The sequence below is a fragment of the Pholis gunnellus genome (genome assembly GCF_910591455.1).
Source record: "Pholis gunnellus genome assembly, chromosome: 23".
NCBI lineage: Eukaryota > Metazoa > Chordata > Actinopteri > Perciformes > Pholidae > Pholis > Pholis gunnellus.
The window spans coordinates 11,953,401-11,971,717 of record NC_136550.1 but is presented as its reverse complement, the minus strand read 5'-3'; the positions used below and the strand labels follow the sequence as shown (position 1 = coordinate 11,971,717).

At 45.4% G+C, this 18,317-nt stretch overlaps 1 protein-coding gene across 1 annotated transcript in view; it reads right to left on the bottom strand.

Moving 5' to 3' along the window:
• Positions 1-18,317, bottom strand: part of fgf11a (fibroblast growth factor 11a) — a gene marked incomplete at both ends in the record, with an annotated part of 65,032 nt that overhangs the window by 23,809 nt on the left and 22,906 nt on the right. Inside the window, one exon of the mRNA XM_079185171.1 lies at positions 5,459-5,569. Within this exon, the coding sequence (XP_079041297.1) occupies positions 5,459-5,569 (111 nt within the window). The remainder of the gene's footprint in view (positions 1-5,458; positions 5,570-18,317) is intronic.

The window sequence follows — 18,317 nt, the reverse complement described above, 5'->3', positions numbered from 1 at the left end:
TGTTATAAAGTGACTCCCAGGGATCCTGACCAAGCGTCCGTATGTGACGAGTTGGGAGTGAGAACATATGTTATGTGACCATACATTACCAACGGGAAATAATGCAATATGGTCCATCAAACTGTGACCTTTGACCTCCACTCCCATTTAAACTTAACAAAGCCAAAGACCATTTAGTACGCACACTTTGAGTTTGAGAATGCTTATATTTTGAGTGTGTAGTAAGGAATTGGGACAAAGCTCATGTCAAGATTATCTGTATTGAAAGGCTATTAAGATGTAATACCAGTAGATGTGTCTATGAACATAAAGAAGTCATGCTAAATCTATATTTTCTATAAATATTTAGCATCTGAAATAATAAAAACCATAGCTTGCAAAGGTAATATATGATACCCATGTTTCGTACCTAAATCATCCCGATCCCATTACAGTCCCACTGCTCCCCTTGAGCCGAAGTCGATCTGCATTGGCAACAAATAAAACAGCCCCTCTCCATTCACACACTGTCGTTTGAGTCGTAAAAAATGAGCACGAGACTCAATAGTGGATTAAACGACGTGTAGAAGAGCTTCACGCCTGATTTCCCTCGTGGTCGATGGCTCTGATGACAAGACAACTACTTTCTCTCTCCTGTAATTTAACTTCCACCTCCTCCCCCAGGCTTCCCTCTCCAGAGCCGATTCCTCTGAGCCTTTATCTGTCTTCCTCCGGGTCCATCTGTCTCCTCTGCTCCTCTCTTTTCTTGGAGCTTTCTGTCTTTTAACCCCCCCCCTCCTTTGTCATGAATTAACAACCTTTGTCTTATCTCACTCTGTTGTTTCTTTTTCAATACGTCTTTACATTTTTCTTCCTTATTTGTTCCCTTTCAACTCCCTGGTCGCCCGCTGTCATTCTGCCCGCCCTGTGAAGCCGATACCTCTCCATCAGCGTCCATTCATCTTTGTCCTATTTCACCCTGCAGCCTTCTCTGCGCTCTCTCCTCATCTCTGCCTCCTCCATCCTCGCGCCCCCCCCCCCGTTTGGTATTCTTCATGCTGCTCCCTCTCACCCCCCCCCCCCCCCCCCCATCATCTGGCTGAGAGAGCGGTTGCTTTCGGTGTTCACATTTCTTCCTCCTTGAATGCACAGAGCGAAGTTTCCCCTCATCTCGCCTTTTCGAGTCTTTGAATCTCTTTTCCTCTCTGCCCTCTGTGAGGGAGCGTTATCGAGCACTGGGGAAAGTCAGACAGACAGAGACAGCAGACTTGTTCCAGAGCGGAGGAGATAAGTCATATTTCCCTCCGACAGTGGGAGATTGTAATTACAGAGGATAAATCAGGCTTTTCCTTATGGCCTTCAAATGTACACAGTGAGAGTCAATAGCTTTTCATCCCTCTCTGTCGCCTCTTCCCTCCCTTTTCTTCCTCCTCTGTCAAACTGTCCGTCTTGCTGTCTCATTCTGGGTTTCTCTCTCTCTCTTCCTCTACAAATAACAGAATTCAGAGAGAGACCAAATCCAGTGACAATCACACCAGCAGCTCCATCCCTCATCGCTCGCTCGGTGCCTTTATTCTCTCCGGGCTTTTCTTTTGTGTATTTTTTAATCTTCCTTCAGCACCTTTGGAATCTGTTTCCTTCCCCGTGTTTCTTAATCTACGTGTTTAGTGCCTGAACCCTCCAAACCGCTGCTCTGTCCTTGACTCACCTGTGCTGCTGTTGTCACTACATAGTGTTTGATGAAGCCAAACACACACACACCCTATCACACACATCTGGAGTTTAGCTACATTTCAATCACATATGGTTGTCGGCTTATGAATGTTAGAAGCACAGTCACTCAAAACTCAAAATAAATATTAAATAACTTCAACTTTCATTGTTGTTTATTTCGTCATTAATATTTAAAAATGATAAACAGTTTTTTGTTTTTTTCAGATTTCCCTATGTTTTCATTCTTTTAAAATTATTTAAAATAAGCATCATTTTTTGAGGAATCCATTACTTTTAGGTCTTCAGAAGCTGCGTTTCACTATGAACTGGAATGATTTAAAACCAATGGCTGCTGAGGTGTTAAGAAAAAACCAGTCTTCACAGTACTTAGGATAATGGTGTGATTAATTTAAGTGCTTAAACGGGGCAAACGTAGTACAGTCCTTTAATGGCGCATTCTGCCCCAGTACATAGATGCGTAGATATAAATCTGGGCTCCCTCACCGCGCTCGTCTCCCTGCTTTCCTCCCTCTTCCAGCTTTATTACATAACAGCTTGGAGGAGCCAAGAGCAGAGAAGGAGAGAGGAGCAGGGCGGGAGGAGGGGGTGGCAGCTCCTCTGACCTCCCACCAGAGGGGGGAGACACAGTGATTGAGGAGCCATCAGCCGTGTGCCAGCTGCTCCTACTGCCCCCCCCCTCTTTCTCTCTCCCTTTTCTCTCTGTCATCCTCTCATTCCTCCCCTCCCTCACACGTCCTCTCTCTTCCTCTGCCCGCCCGTCTTGTCTTGCTGGCTCAGTTTTCTCTGGCGTATTCCAGCGTGCCCTCTTTCTGCTTCTCCGCTCTGATCCTCTTATTCTCCGTTTCCTTCCCCGTTTGTCGGTTTTTACTTTAATATACAATCGCTTTCAGCTTTGTGACAACTTCCCATATCGCCTAGTTATGGAGGCCCTAAGGGATCTTAGTTTTGTTTTTACAGTGATCAAAGTATCTCGTCACTTTTTGTTCTACTCCATCCCCGCCGGGCTTCTTTGTAACTTGTGTCTCTACACCAACCTCTCCGGAGGTGAAGGCAGCTGCTGTGATGCCGGGTAGCCCAGAAATGGAGGGAACGAGAGGCGGTCAGAGGGTATCAAGTCCTCCTGTGTGACCATGTACCTGCAGCTCGGGTCGTATGGCGTCACTACAGCGGGTCACAGGAGCAGTCGGGGGGGGAGGGAGGAGAGGGCGGCGATTCCGGCACAAAGTCTTTAAAGGTCAACTGTACTTTTTTGTGTTCGCAAGTTGAGTTGCACCACTTTTTGTTCAGATGAGTACGGTACGGCACATTTAGCCATGAACTCCATCAGGGCGAGGGCCTCAGATATGAATCACACTGTTAATTATTTATCCCATTTTACTGCTGATTTGGCCCTTTTTATTTTTTTTTTCGGTCTTCTCTGCGAACACCGCAGTGGGGCGTATACCGGTGACGTCTGCACACATGTATCCTGAGGAGACGAAGGGGTGTGGAAGGTTACACGTCGCATTAAGGTCGCATGCTTCAGGATCTTATTTTGTTTCAACAATACATCCGGCGTCCACTGACCCAGTGTCAGCGGGGCGCTGACCAGTTTGCGTGAGGCAGAGCAGCAACATGTGGACAAATAAAAGCAGCCGTGCTGCAGCAGTGCACATTCAGTTTTACTTCTAAATAGAAAAGGTTTAGATGATGCGGATAGACAATTGGTTTTGTGAGTACGATGTTATCATACCAAGCATATCAAAACCTTTAAGACTAATCATAGGGAACGAAACATGTCATTTAACAGGGGATGGAAAATAAACCGTGGTGCAAGGCTGGATTACCAACTGGATAATTGGCAACTGTCCCAGACGCCAAGGGGCTGGACAAGCCCAGAGTTCACTGTGTGGTACTTTATGGTCGTATGATTACTCATAAATTGATATGGGAATACCATGAAAGCGCCACTAAAGCAGGATATTAACTGACATGACATCAGGGCTTGTTTTATTACCTTAAATGTGTCTTGACAAAGGGGTTCAGTGCTCCATCGAGTCTTCAGACCTGCATGTCAGCTGACATCTTGCTTACAAGGTGCATTTTCCTTAATGTATTTATTTAATCAAATTGACGCCCAGCAAGCGGGGTCAGAATGCAAGCAATGAACAGAGGGGGAAGTGGTCAGTGAAGCTCACACGACATGTTTGCTATTGGCTGTAAAAAAGCAACAAAAAAGAAAGGAGGGGGAAATGGAAATGCACTGAAATTTGAAAGCGGTCTGGTCCCAGGCCAGTTTGCATTTCACTGAGGAGCCTCTGCTGCCAGGGAGCCTGCTGAAGATAAGCCCGACAGTGAGTGTGTTACAGTACGCGCTCACACAGCTGTTTCTGCCCTTTCAACATTCTACGCAGTCAGGTAGATGATTGTGCTGCTGATTGATACTCAGTTACAATGATGTCAATCACGCAGCGATTCCTGCGTGGCTGCATAAAGAGTTTTACGGGATTTGCCTGTCAAACAGCCCCCCGACCCCCGTCCCCCCTTGATAACGCAAAGAGCCCGGGACGGCATTAAACCAGATCCTGGGACTGATGGATTTATGGTTGTTCGAAGCATAAGTCAAACCCACGCAGACACTTTGCGGGGGTGACCTCCACTGACTGATGGTAACTTATCCCGACACACCGGGGAGCGCTGTTACGCAACGGCGGTCTCCACGTCCGCCTTTGGATGTGCCCTCCGGTATTATGGGATGAATATTTCAGATTGGACACGAGACGGTTTAGAGTTCACAGTGCAGCAATGTTTGCCTCCGTGTAGGTGCGCTGTTACATAAGAGGGAGAAGTGAGAGCGGGTCTAATCAGGTGTCTGGGGGGTGTCGTGGGCCTAATTCAGTTGTGCACAAACACGACTGCAAGGTTCCAATGAGCAGACACGAGCAATGTGTAAGTCACATAAAACATAATGGTCTCACAGGGACAGATGTCTCCAGGTTAAATCCAGGTCATTCACACCTGGTGACATCGCTGTCACAACTATTCTGACATCTCAGTATAAACTTAGCTGGAGTATAAACTTTACAGAGGAAACCACAAGTGAAAGTCTAAGTGTGATTTTATTTATTTCGCTCCTCTCTGTAGATTGTAAATCCAAAATCGTGCAAGCTTCATGTTTTTTTTTTTATCTGTTTTGACAGAAAAATAAAAATTGCTGTGTGGCCACATCAGGGATATCCTTTAATAATACAGTATTGATCTCTTTGGGAGGGTTGCAGGGAGTCCAGGAGATCTGATGTGTTTGGTCAGTAATCACCCAGGTGAAGACCCCCCTCGCAGAGTGAGGTGTGTGCGTGTGTGTGTGTGTGTGTGTGTGTGTGTGTGTGTGTGTACATCTGAAGACCACAGCAGGTTTTTGTACTAATGGGCAGAGCTTTAAGTCTTGATTCAGATCCTCAGAGGATTCTCTGCTAACATTAAGTGAATTTAAAATACCGCAGTTACAAGCTGAGTGCATTTAGTCGCCCCAAAACAGTGCGTTATGAATGTGAAATTGTGGGGAGGGAGAAAAACAGATTCAGGTAGTATGCCATCATTATAAAACCAGAAAGCGTGGCAGTGTTATGCTGCATTCTGTCCAGGTGTTGAGATGTACGACTAAATGTCCTTTAACGTGGAGGCAGGTGGTGTACATGACAGACCTATGAAACACAATCCTTTTGTCTAACTAGCCGTCTGATCTCGGTCCGTCTGATCGTTCACTTACAGAAGGAGCTGCTTTCGTCCTTTGTGCCTTCCATGGTGCCATCCGGCAGCATCTGGAGGTAGAAACCGTGTCTGCAGTAAAGCCGTGTGACGATGCCCTTCAGCTGGGGCTCTGCAGAGCAAGCACAGGGTTAAACACACGTTAGCAAGCTGGGATCACACACACACACACACACACACACACACACACACACACACCTGTCAGTGCACCTTTATTAATGCGCACCCTTACCTTTGAGTGTGCACATTGACTAAACAAGTGTCAGGTCTTGATATTTGCACTGTGAAATAGTCAAACAGTGAAGTGTGTGCGCTTGAATGTGTGTGTGTGTGTGCGTGTGTGTGTGTTTGTGTGTGAGTGTATGTGTGTGTGTGTGTCTGTGGCTTTCAGCAGGATTGATGGGATCCTGCTAAAGAGAAGCATCTTTCACGGGTTCAATTGAGGCAAGCACGATGTTTCTGCACTGTGTGTACAGCGTATGTGTGTGTGTGTGTGTGTGGGTGGGTGCTTGTAGCAGCTGCTCACCGCTCCACAATAGGGCGAGCACTTCAAACACACTAGACTAGACTTTTTGAAGGCTGAAGCTCGAGCTACAGGCAATATTTTTCACTAATTAAAATGTCCGAATCTCCGAATGCTCTTCTAGTTGAAAAAAGGAAGAGTTGAAAGTGAACAGGCCCCAGTTTAAGTTGTGTAGTTAGTTCCGTGAGCGGGTGATCATGAGTGGACCTTTGTGGTATAGCTACCTACACATATGAACCCACGAGCACCCCGTAATCTAACCCCAGCTGTGCACGTAAACAGAGCAGAGAGCTCCATTTCCTGCGTGTAAGACGGCAAAGGCAAACAAACAAGAGCAACTTAACCGTCATACTGAAAGTTTAATGAACCGTCTCCTATCGTCTGTTTGCCCCGCTCTCAAATACCAACTGTCGTCGTTTACTCAGTGCACTCGGAGGCATCGGGCTGCCGTTTGTCTCGGTGAACGAGCCAGGCGTCGCTGTAGAGATGAGTCGGTGTTTCCTCCTCAAACCTCGTGTTTGTGTTTTGTGTTGTGCATGTTTTCTTCTCTCGGGCCGCACACACACGTGACCGACGGGGAACGTTTCCCCTCCGAAAGTGCTGAGGGAGACTAAATAGTGGATCAGAAGGAATGTCAGAATGCTGAAGTGTTTCCACGATCAAGTTTTAATGAGATGCATCCAATATGGATGAGGACAGAGAAGTACGGGGGCAGCTGGCAGTTGGCCCATGGTTGACAGCAGGGGTGTGAGACAGACAGAGAGACAGACATGCACTGCAGAAAGTATCCACCCCAACTTTTACACTCCTAAAATGAAATAGATTTTCCCTGAAGTACATGGACAACGTACACGTGCTATAAATATTCCGCAGCCACATTTTGCCTTTAAAGGCTACTGAATTGCACTTGCACAGTTAGAGGACATGTAGACAACAGGAAATAAGAATACCAAATTAAAAAAAATAATTGTAATAATAATATGTTCCTGTTGATGAGTAACGTTAGTCTTTATCCATCATTCAGGGTAAAAACACATCTCTTTTCTTTGATTGAAGCATACGGACACCTTCAGCAGACCCTCCCTGCCTTCTTCAACGTGACGCTCAGACGTCCCCTCCAGAGGACACGACACTGCTTTCACACTCTCTCTTTTTCCATGAAGAGCAAATTGACCTCAATGTCTTACACAGCTGGAGTGCTCCTTTCAATGAAAGCCTTATATTATGTATTTTACTAAATCAATGCCATATAGCTCTGAATTTGGTATTAATATTCTATTGTACTAAATCCCCTGAACAGCAATCATAACTTACATATCAATCTCCTCAATTTGACGGGATTCTTTTCACTTTTAATAGAAGGTGACGGGCTGTTGAGTACATATTCTACTCCAAAGCTAACATCTTTCTCTCTTTCTGCAAAGCTCAAGAAGTCGTTGCATTGAAGCTCATTAGGATTTGAGATAAGCCTTGATGTCTCTGCATTAGTCAAGGAAATGCTGCTGTGTAATCCCCCCCTTTGGTTCGGACGGTTGGAAGCTGTTCGTTGGAGGTTCTGGCCTCGGCAGCGAGATGGAGTCGCTGTAACTACTAAAAAGATAAAAGCTGATCCATCCATCGCTGGCTGACGAGGCACGGCAGGTCAAACGTCGATTGTAGGAATCTGCAATAGCCCGCGTGTTAATCCCAAATTAAGCCTCAGACCACACACACCGGGCCATGTGCTGTTCAACGCGTCTGCCACAGAGCGGAGCAGAGCGGAGCAGAGCGGAGCGACAAGCGCACAGAAAGAGGCTGAGGTCGACGTTTAGCGGGACTCCGCCTCCGAGCAACCCAGTCTGAGAACAACGCCGTGATCCAAGACGCGCCGCTCGGACATGCAGGACTACTGGTGCGTGTGCAGAGCCTTCACAAAGAAACAGAGATCTGAACAAATGATTTGTTCATAAGGCGGTGGGCCCGTTGAATCATTAGGAGTTTCCCCTTTCAGAGGGGTTAGATGAAGGGGAAGTCCCTGATCCAGCAGGGTTAAGGGGCTGGAAGCTAAAACGCTGGTCCAGTTCAAGTCTGACTCCAGCCTAGGGTTTAACTGAAGGAGGCTTTTGAAAGCTCCTTCTGACATTTATGGATTAAAGCTACGGATTTGACTTTTTCTACCACAATGCTTTGCTCGTCGTCCCCTGCAGTGGTATTCTTGGCGGAGTGGAGAAGCCTCTGAAATGGCATTAAAACCACGAGGCTGAAACAAATTCATGCTCGTAGTGACTGCAATCACACCCTCACACTAGAAGGCATGCTGGGAATATCACAGCATTAGTCAACAGACAGGAGATTTGTTGTCAGCGCGCATCCTATCCTGCAACACAAGACCGTGATGTGTGTGTGTGTGTGCGTGCGTGATGAGGATTTGTGCTCACAATCCCACAGACATTCAATGCCAATTAAAGAGTGACCTTAATAAAGAGCAGGATTAATTTGACTTCATAAGAATTTCAACCATTAAAGTCACCCTGAACCCTCCGGCTGCCCGACGCTTCATGGCAGATGACAACTGGGCAGCAGTAGTGTCATTCCCCCCTCCCAACACACACTCCAATACTTAATGTGTGTGTGTGTGTGTTGGACACCTCCAAAAGAATTGGCTTGGCTGAAGAAGCAAAGAAGGTCTGCCAAGGACTGGCTGTCATCTCACACACAGACATTATTGGACATATTCGTGTCTACTTCCCTCTCTCCATCCGTCTCTTTCTTGCTTTGCCTCTCAAGTGTCTCTCTCACTATTTAGGGTCCAGCAGCCCAGTATCACGAGGAATTACTTCCATATATTTGGACGATTGGGCAGGGCACGCTCCATGACCGGTGCCAGCGTTCAGTACCAGACAGGGAAGCAGTGTGCCCGGTATGGGTGTGGAGGTCAGGGTCATTCGGAGCCTCCCGAGCAGGTTTATCTGGTCGTGCGGTACCTCTCGTTTCTCTCCCCCTCTTCTTCCCCATCTCATCCCAAAGATGCAGATCCAATCAGCGCAGAAGTCCTTACTTTTGCTTTTTTTGTTTTTTAAAGAGAGAACGAGGGTGGACAGAGGAGGGTGACGGGAGAGAACGGAGACTCTGAATGAGTGGCGTGTCGTTCAGAGGATGATGAGGAGGAAATTGTGATAAAATAGAGACATCGAGGACGAGATGGATGAAAGAAAGAAGACTCTGCCTTTCTGTTTCCCAGGTAGTCAGTTCACTTCAGCAGCTCTGGGAACACACTGATGACTTGTTATTGATGTTTCATTTAGCAAACGCGGTAATTCACATTTTTCCCAGGCGCTGAAGTCTGTCAAACCACTTGAAGCTGATGGCACTGCGACAATGGCTGATTATTATACTTCCATCTGTTTGCCGAGACGTCGTCTTAAACGCTCTGTGTCAGCACCGACGCGGCCACACTCCGGGGAGAACAGATGTGCCACATCACTGATGAATTATGGCCATTGTAGTTCACTAACCGTCTCAGCGTTTGGCAGCGTTAAAGCTGGAAAAACTTCCATCGGAGAGAATCAAGCAGCTTTGTGCACCGCTGCACCCACCAAATGAATCGCACCAAGCAGAGCTGCTGGTATAGTTGAGCAGGTAACACTGGATACGAACAGTTAATAACAGTTACCCTGTCTATACTGGACTTTATGAAGAAGAAAGTTAGAAAGAAGTACAACTAGTTCCACTGCCGTGTTCAGTCTTCTAAATCTAGCAGGCCAGTGCAGCGTGTGTGTCGCTGACGACCGTTTCTCCACGAACAAAACCAGACTAGTGTCTGTTCAACGTGTGGAATCGCACACCGATTAGTGCAACGGTATCCTCCGCAGCCTGAAAGTATCCCACGTTCAGGAGTTTGATTTGGCTGCTTGACCTGTTGCACTGTTAATAACGGTGACATTTAATAACGCTCTGTCTCTGCCAGTTACGTTCTGGCGTGAGCAGTTCATGGACCAAACCAATTTGGAGACTGAATTCCTCTACAATCCACCAGCAATTAGACAAGAAGCGCCATCAGAACAGCTGGGACAAACTGCTCTAACATGCAGGCATTTATCACAGTTATATAGGATAGTGTGGGCGTGATGTTAATGTCTTTCTTGTTGCTTTTTTAAAGCAGTGAGTATGTCAAAATGCTTTGAGGTGAGACAAATTTCAAATTGCACGAGTTAAAAAAGTTTCGCTGATGAACAAACTCGACTAAAACTAAAAATCAAAAGATTCAAATTTGGACTAAAACGTTACACATTACATGAGAAGGCTGAACGCTGGTGCTGAGGCTGTTCTCTTCCATTGGTAGTCCATGGAGGAGAACTGAACAGGCGTACTGTAACACTCTCAGTCAACTGGCTGACAGATTGTCCTTTGTGCTGCCTGACAGGTGGAAACAAAGCACAGTTGAATTTTTCAAGTAATTACTCCTCGAGGCCGAGCAACCGAGCGGCGGCAATTTACAGTTGCATGCTGTTGGTGCAGTGAAGGAGCGGGATCTTTCCAGCCCGGGCCTGCGCTGTTGCCACTGTACAACGCTTGTGCACTCGTGTTTTTTTGTGCCTAAAAAAATCAACTTGTGAGCTTTATCTGCTCCTTGCTCAGACGGTGGACAAAGGTCATTGCGGTATAATTCCCTCTAATCAAATATAGCACTGTGGGCACATTCCTGCTTGGTTTCTGCTACTTAACATGCCATGCTTCTGCACACTGGTCCCAGAAACACTCCTCTCGCTTTCTCCGGAGTTAATAAGCTTGTTACTCCCCACTGACTCCAATATCGTCTTTCTCACCACTAGCATGAGCGGCCTGAGGCTATTAATCCACGGACATAAGGATTTTACAACCGCTAGTATTTCATCTCCCAGCGTTTATTGCATCCAAACGCTTGACGGACGCCACAAAAGCAATAACATGTCCTGTATTGAAATGAGAACAAGTGGCGTATGCTATGTAGATCCTTTTCATACCACAATAAAGCCTTTTTCTCTCTCTCTCTCTTCTCTAAAGGTAAAAAAAAAAAAATGATGAGAAGGCACCGTATGTGTTCTCATATTTTCATATTTCCCAATTCACATTAAGTGCACAGCTAAATTGCATGAAATTAGGGGCTCACAGTGGCCCCAGTTGACAGTGAATAATGGGTATAAAGGCGGGGAGAGCCTACATGGTAATGGCCATATTTACAAGGCCCATCAATCATCTCCAAACCGCCAGTGGCCTCATCCCTCATAGGAGAGGAGAGAGAAAGGGGCGGGACGCCTTCGAAACAAACTGTTTCTCTCTCCTTCCCGACGTGAAATGACAGAAGTTGTGCACGGGGCTGACAACGCTGTGACTGACCGAGGAGAAGTGGCCAAAGAACAGCAGGTACAAGCCCAGGCTTTGGAATTGGCTTAAGTAGAGGATACAAATAAGTGCCGGGTAAAGGAAGATCAAGTTGACACCTGTGAAAATCAAATTCTGACATAATAAAGTCTGTATTCTGGAAAAGAGATCAATGGCACCACACAAACAGCAGCTATTAAATACATACCCATCTGTGTTTATTATCTACGCCAACCGTTTTCATAAGTTACTGCAAGCAACCTCGTATTGTTGGGCTGCGAGTCCTCCGTTAACACGGTTAGCAGACACCGAGTCACTACGACGTTCCTCCGCTGTAATGGCGGCGCTGCGAGATGGAGGAACGCACAAAAGGGATTCGTCTTCATTTATGTATAACCTCAGGGCTCCGGCTGTAAGAATACTGTATATATGTTCAAGGCTTACAATTACCATATTGTAAAACTAGTGGCTCTGATCCATATTGTCTGTACAGTATGGGCAACTTTGAAGCCATGATACAAACATGAATGTAGAAATATGATGCATGTAAAGCAATTATAATGAGGAGAGACGAAAGGCTTAATTACTTTCAGCAAATGTAGTCCTAAATACAGCAATGATGTAAAATACTTAGATTACATAATTGTCAGGAAGAATACAACCAACTGACAGAACAATACTGATGTTGCCAGAATTACGTCCATTGGTGCGTTTTCTTTTTTAATTATCATTTTGGTTATTATAAACATACACAAGTATGTGGTGAGATCTGAAAAAACTGACCGCACCTGGACCAGACATTGGTCCGCGAGTAGAACCACTCACAGTAGAAGCGACACAGCGGGCACACAGCGTATATCGGCCAGGGGGGAGTGAGACGTTGTTGGATTAATTAGGAAAGCAAACGAGTGAACTTTTCCATCAGTGCACTAAAGCTTAATGATTTAAAGCTTAAATGAATGGCCTAATAATTAAGTCAGAGAGAGACAGAAACAAAAGCAGCTGTCTCCGAAGTGAGAGGGAGTGTATACGGAGAGGAAGATGGTGAAAGGGGAGAAAGGACAAGATTGAAAATGGGATGAGAAGGAGACAGGGAGAGACAAAGAGGGTGGGCATAAATCAAGACAGGGAGACAGTTTGGAAAGAGCTGAAAGAAGGATACCCGTAGGGGAGGCTGTGTTTGTACAAGGCTAACAGACAGATGTGGAGACCAAGAGGGAGGAGAAGCAAAGCAATGACTGAAAGAGAAGGAGACGGGTCTCACCTCGATCAGAGCGGAGGAGAACAAACCACAGGAAGGAGAAACACACAGCTTTAGATCACAGACAGAAAACAAGGACGGGAGAGAGAGCTCGTGTCAAAAAGAGAATGGGAGAGAGACACGGACAGACAGAAAATGTATGAAGCACCGACGAGAAAGCTGAACGAGTTAAGATCTGGCCCTACAACATACCGCGACCGCGCCGACAAGGTGTCCAAAACAGGTTTGCGGTCTTCCAACATCCTACTTGCAAGATGGCGTCATTGGTCAGTGCCTCCCAGAAGCCTTTCTGATCCGCCACCTCGATGGTTATGAGACAGTGACTACTTGGTCAAGGTTAGGAAGCCTTTGTGGCCATAAAAGGAACTATTGTTGGAGGCCTGTGATGTAAGACGCTCAGCATGTAATCGCCACTTAGACCTTGCACTACATACTCGTGTATCTTTGAATATGGATGGTAAACCCCAGGGAAGAGTGGATTACTGCTTTATAATTGAACATTTTAAGAGTTTGCATCACTAAAGCACTATATCCACTGACAGGAGGTGGGCTTTGCTTCATTACCTGTGTTTAAAATCTTTACCATTTGAGTTGTATGCTAATGTGTGGAATATTTTTATATTTATATCATGTGTTAAATCAAATTACCATGCAGCAAATCATGAGGCCAGGTAGTATTGAATGGGGGCCCAGCAGCTCAGGACCTGTACAAGTAGAGAGACGGTTCCCATAGTGGACACATCTGCACCTCATCATTGATGTCCAGTGCAAACATTCAGTGTCAACGCAGGAAGTGTTGAATGATCACAGAAGCTGGTGACTGATGGGATGCAGGACGTCAGCTCTCCATATGTCAACCTGCACAAAGGTGGAAGCAGCTGGTTTTCTGGCCATGAAGGTAAACAAACTGTGTGTTTTATCTTTACATTGTGAAGCTTGTTGTGTAACATAACGCTGCAGAGGCCTGGTTTAAAAAGGAGAAGACAGAGCCGAGCGAATCAAAAGGTTTTCAGTATCCCAGGACCCGTGTTTACTGATGTTAATTACATTAACGATCAGCTGGGAGACCCCGCCCACCCAGTGTGGATCCAGGCCAGGACCTGATATCACCTGAGGGGGAGGGAGGAAGGACTGGATGAGCAAGGGAGGGAACAAGAGAGAGAGAGAACAAGGGAGTTAGAAAATCAAGAGGAGAGGGCATGAGACATGGAAAAAAAAATGAGAGGAAGAAGAAACTGGGGAGGCGGAAGAGGATGGAAGGAGGAGGATCGACGGGTGGAGAGTTAGTGGAAGCTGGACGTTACAGACAGGAGTTAAAGAGATACGAAGGCAGGAAGAGGAGGAAGAGGGGACAGTAGAATAGGAATTAGACAAGGAAAAGAGGACGGGATAATAAGGACTTAGGGAGCAAGGAAGGAAAGCGTGTGAATGGGCTTGTAGAGGGAGGGGAAGAGAGCGAGTGAGTGAATCAGCAAGAGACGGAGGGCGATCGCCGAGGGAGAGGAAAGGGTGGGAGGCGGGCGGAGAGATCAATCACCAATGGCCCTGGTGGTGTAACACTGAAAAGAGTCAATGGCCAGGAACCAAACTTTCCACCCACACACTTCTCTCTTCAACACCCCCCCGCCCCCTCCCCCCCTTTCCTCCTGAACACTCAGTTTATCTCTCTCTACTTCCTGCTCTCTTAACGACGCCTTACATCGTTCAGCTTTTTAACACCGGACTATATTTCTCCTCTTCCTGGTAAGTGCTGACCAATACAGGGATAAATAGGAATATTCCCTTCAGAGCCATTAGAGGCAAATACAAGCCAATTTCCTGTCTATAGACGCTCTCCAGATGATACTTAAAGTATATGCCATAACTCACAGCAACACACAAGTGGAGGAAGTAAATATTGAAAATATGAGAGAAATTCACCCCAAAAGACACAAATTGGCCAAATTCTGAAAGTGTACAAGTCTGATTTAATTGGCTGAAAGTGTAGAATTTGCAGAAATGTTGAGTTTGGAGTCCTGATACTTCAGGGACTCACTGCCATGTTGAGGAATTAGGATTCCGGCCTTACGTGAGATCAGCGGATAGAGTGCATGTTAGGTGCGTTAGGTTTAGGGGTCACGGCTCGGTGCAAGTTCGGTACAGCAGGTATAGAATTCTGTATTTTGAACAGATAGTAGTGGAAATATGAAAGACAGACAAAATCCTCTCGCTGGGGTCTGAGGTAGCATTTAGCTTGAAGAACTATTCTCATTATAAACAAAAGGAACATTTCAAACACAAATAGGCTATAAAACTGAGATGCATCTAATGCTGTGAAGCTAAAAATACCAACATTCATACAAATAAAACCTGTGCATTAAGTGTTAGAGTTAGCTCCATCTTACTAAATATTCAAAGCAACCAAGTATTTATCGTCTGTGATCTCCACATCTGGGCGATACCGTCGAATGTGCGTTAAGCGTGTTCTGCAATAAGGCTGCGTGCACTGGACCAAGACCCCCGAACCCCCCGAACCCCAATGGTACGAATACATGAACCATTTCAACCCTAGTGCGACTAGTACATGCGCCTACTGGAGGTGGACCCGTGAGGTGATGTATGCAGTGTGGTCCTCTTTTGTTTAACTTGAATATGCAATAACTGTGACATAAATCATAGTCCCCTATGTTCCCTCTGATCAGCACATACGCCACGCATTGTTCCGACGGACCGACAGTCAGAAAGATGTCCCGTATGTTCTATTGATGTTGGTCTTGTGCACGTTCATCTGAGTCTGCAGCTGAAGATCCTGTTACTCCTCGGATGTTTAGAAAAAAAGATGAGAAACACACACACACACACACACACACACACACACACATCCAGGGACACAGGTCGTGACAAAAACAGGTCATGAGACTTTGTGCTGTCATTCTCTTTCAGTGGTCTCCCATAGGACTGCAAACAAAATTCATGTGAAAGTGACACCAGATGCTATGAGGTTGCTCCATCTGTCTGAGTGTGTGTGAGTGTGTGTGTGTGTGTGGTCATAGGACATGCATGTCTATGCGTCCCTAAGCATTTATGCTTGTGTGTGTTCTTGGCTGAGACTCTGACAGAGATGGATGGTGCAGAGTCGGCCCTGCAAGGGGCTCGTGTGCTGTTGCGTCAGCGACCTCTGACCTCAGCGAGGCCGGTCGTGGCAGACACGTACCCCCATCGTGCATTAGTTAATGACCGAGTGCTGTCTCCCTGCAACACACACACACACACAGGTGGGTTTCTCGTCCTCAAGAAGAGATGGTGTTTGTGTGTGTTTGTGTGTGTGTGTGTGTGTGTGTGTGAGCGTGCGTTGACGAAGTTAAACAACCCAGAAGGACTCTTTGCTCAGTTGTTCCCTTGGATCCCATCCAGAGTCGCTGATAGGAGGAGGACGAATCAATTTGCTTTCACATTATTATCAGAAACACTTCACAGCTCTACGTGTGGTGCTTTTAAACGTCAGGATGTCATTGGAGAATTAATTGTGATGTGTCGGTGCGAGGCTCCGACTTGACAGTGTTTCAGGCTGACAATGGCTTTTAGATAAAAGTCAGATATTGTGTCAAGTTTCATCGTAATTCCGAAATGTTCAGCGAGCAATTTATTCTTCATCGCACCATATGTCGTGTTCTGATGTGTTTTCTACACTTATTTCCAAATATTTTATTTTTATTTCAATAATATACGCGAAAGTCTATTGGGCGACCCATTTTAGCATTTCTTGCTCTTGATTTTTCACAGAAAACACAGAACAGAAGCCGAAGTTAGGAACCTCGTCCGCCAAATTTGCACCAAAAGGATGCATTCAAGTTAACTCTGATAAGTTATTATATGTGTTGTTGACAGAACGCTGCCACCCAACTCTTCAAATAAGTTATTGAGCAGCATGTAAGAAGCTGTAGGTTCAGTGTTGTGTGGGGTATAGATTATGTACGTTAGAAAATAGGATGTAGGAATCTAAAATTGACAAATGAAAGTGAGATTGTGAGCTTTGGGACTATGTTTATGTGTGTGTGTGTGTGTGTGTGCATGTTTCTCTCACGACTGTCAGCTTTCTTCTGTGATGGTGTAAAATCACAAGATGTACACGGGCCTTTAGACAAAGAGAGAGAGAGAGAGAGGACATCTTACCTTCTCCTAATTGCCTCTCTTCTCCAACACTGTTCTCTCCTCTCATTCATCTCTAAACATATGGAGGGAACACCCCTCACCTCCTTCCTCCTCTCTTCTTCTTCTCCTTCTTCCTTTGGCACATCACTGAGCCAGCACTTCTGTCTCCTTCATCCCTCTCCCTCTCATGCTCTCTCTCTCTCTCTCTCTCTCTCTCTCTCTCTCGCTCCCTCTCTCTTCAGGCCACAGCAGTGGAACATGGAGCACAATGCTAATCAGGCTCTCGCTGGATGTACGCCTCTCTCTTATTCGCTCACTCACACACACACACACACAAGATAGAAAACCATGTCAAACGAGTGTCAGGAGTCGTAAAAAGAAACAAACTTTTCCTCTGCCCACTGTCGATCCGTGATCTGTACAGATCAAGTACACAGTTAAACGTTAACCATCACAGTGTGAAATAAAGTTTTACTGACCATCGTTATTCGCAAATATTCTGTAAAATATATAACCAGGACATCAATAATGCTTTCCTAGTCGCCGATGTCTGATGATGTTACATTGTAAACAACTGATCCGTGTTTAAGTGGAGAGGTGAGCTGGTTTATGGTCAACCAAAGAAGCTTTTTGTTTTCTTACATTAGGATGCGTTCAGGCTCTGCTCAGTGAATTATAACGTTGTCATGATGTGTTCACATGTGATCTCGTAAAATCTAGTGTTGGTGAGAAGCTTGAATAAATCCAGTTGTTTGAAGATGTTTTCACAATAATATAAATAGATATTCGAGATGAATTATGACACGATTACACTAGCTCTAAGCAGATTATAATACATCATTAAAACTACTAATGACAAGATTTGATTTCATCCATTAAAATACAATATTTTATTTGCTTATCATTTGATCCTTGTAGACCAGCTGCTAAAATCAAATAACAAAGAATCTGTATCTGCCAATACGGATCATCAATGATCGGCAATTAGTATCAGCGGCAAACAAGCGTGATCAGGATCTCTAAAAGTTATATTTGCTTCATGTTTTCTTTTGTGCCGATCCGACCCGTGATCCGATCTGAACCGTGAGCTTTATGATCCATTGCACCACTACCTCTTGCTCAACCCCGTCCTCCGTCTCTGTATTATAGTCTATGTCGGCATCCGCTCCCAAACGAGGAAATCAACGACCACTATAGCAGTGCTTTATTTTCCCTTCAGGTCATATCCCCAATACGGTCCTGTTTATTGTAGACTGTGATATTTCCATCTGCAAGTTGAATGATAATAGTGTCGTCTAAGTGATGTAGTGTGATTGTCTCTCTGACTCTAACATTTCCTCTCAGCTCGCTGTTAAAACATCAGTTGAGATTTGGGAGTATACCCTTAGAAATGCACTTAGAAATCGTAGAATGAAGATGCTCCTTATTTCTCCAAAACGTGGGGTGTATTCCTTTAAGGGCACAAAGCAAATTGGTGAGAAATGCTGAAAGTAAAGAAAACAAAACATTTGAGGTAAAGTGTTTCTTAGAAGGGTGGATAGGGTTTTCAAGTAGAAACAAAAACAAAGCAAACAAACCTCACTACAAGTCAAAGGATAAAATCTT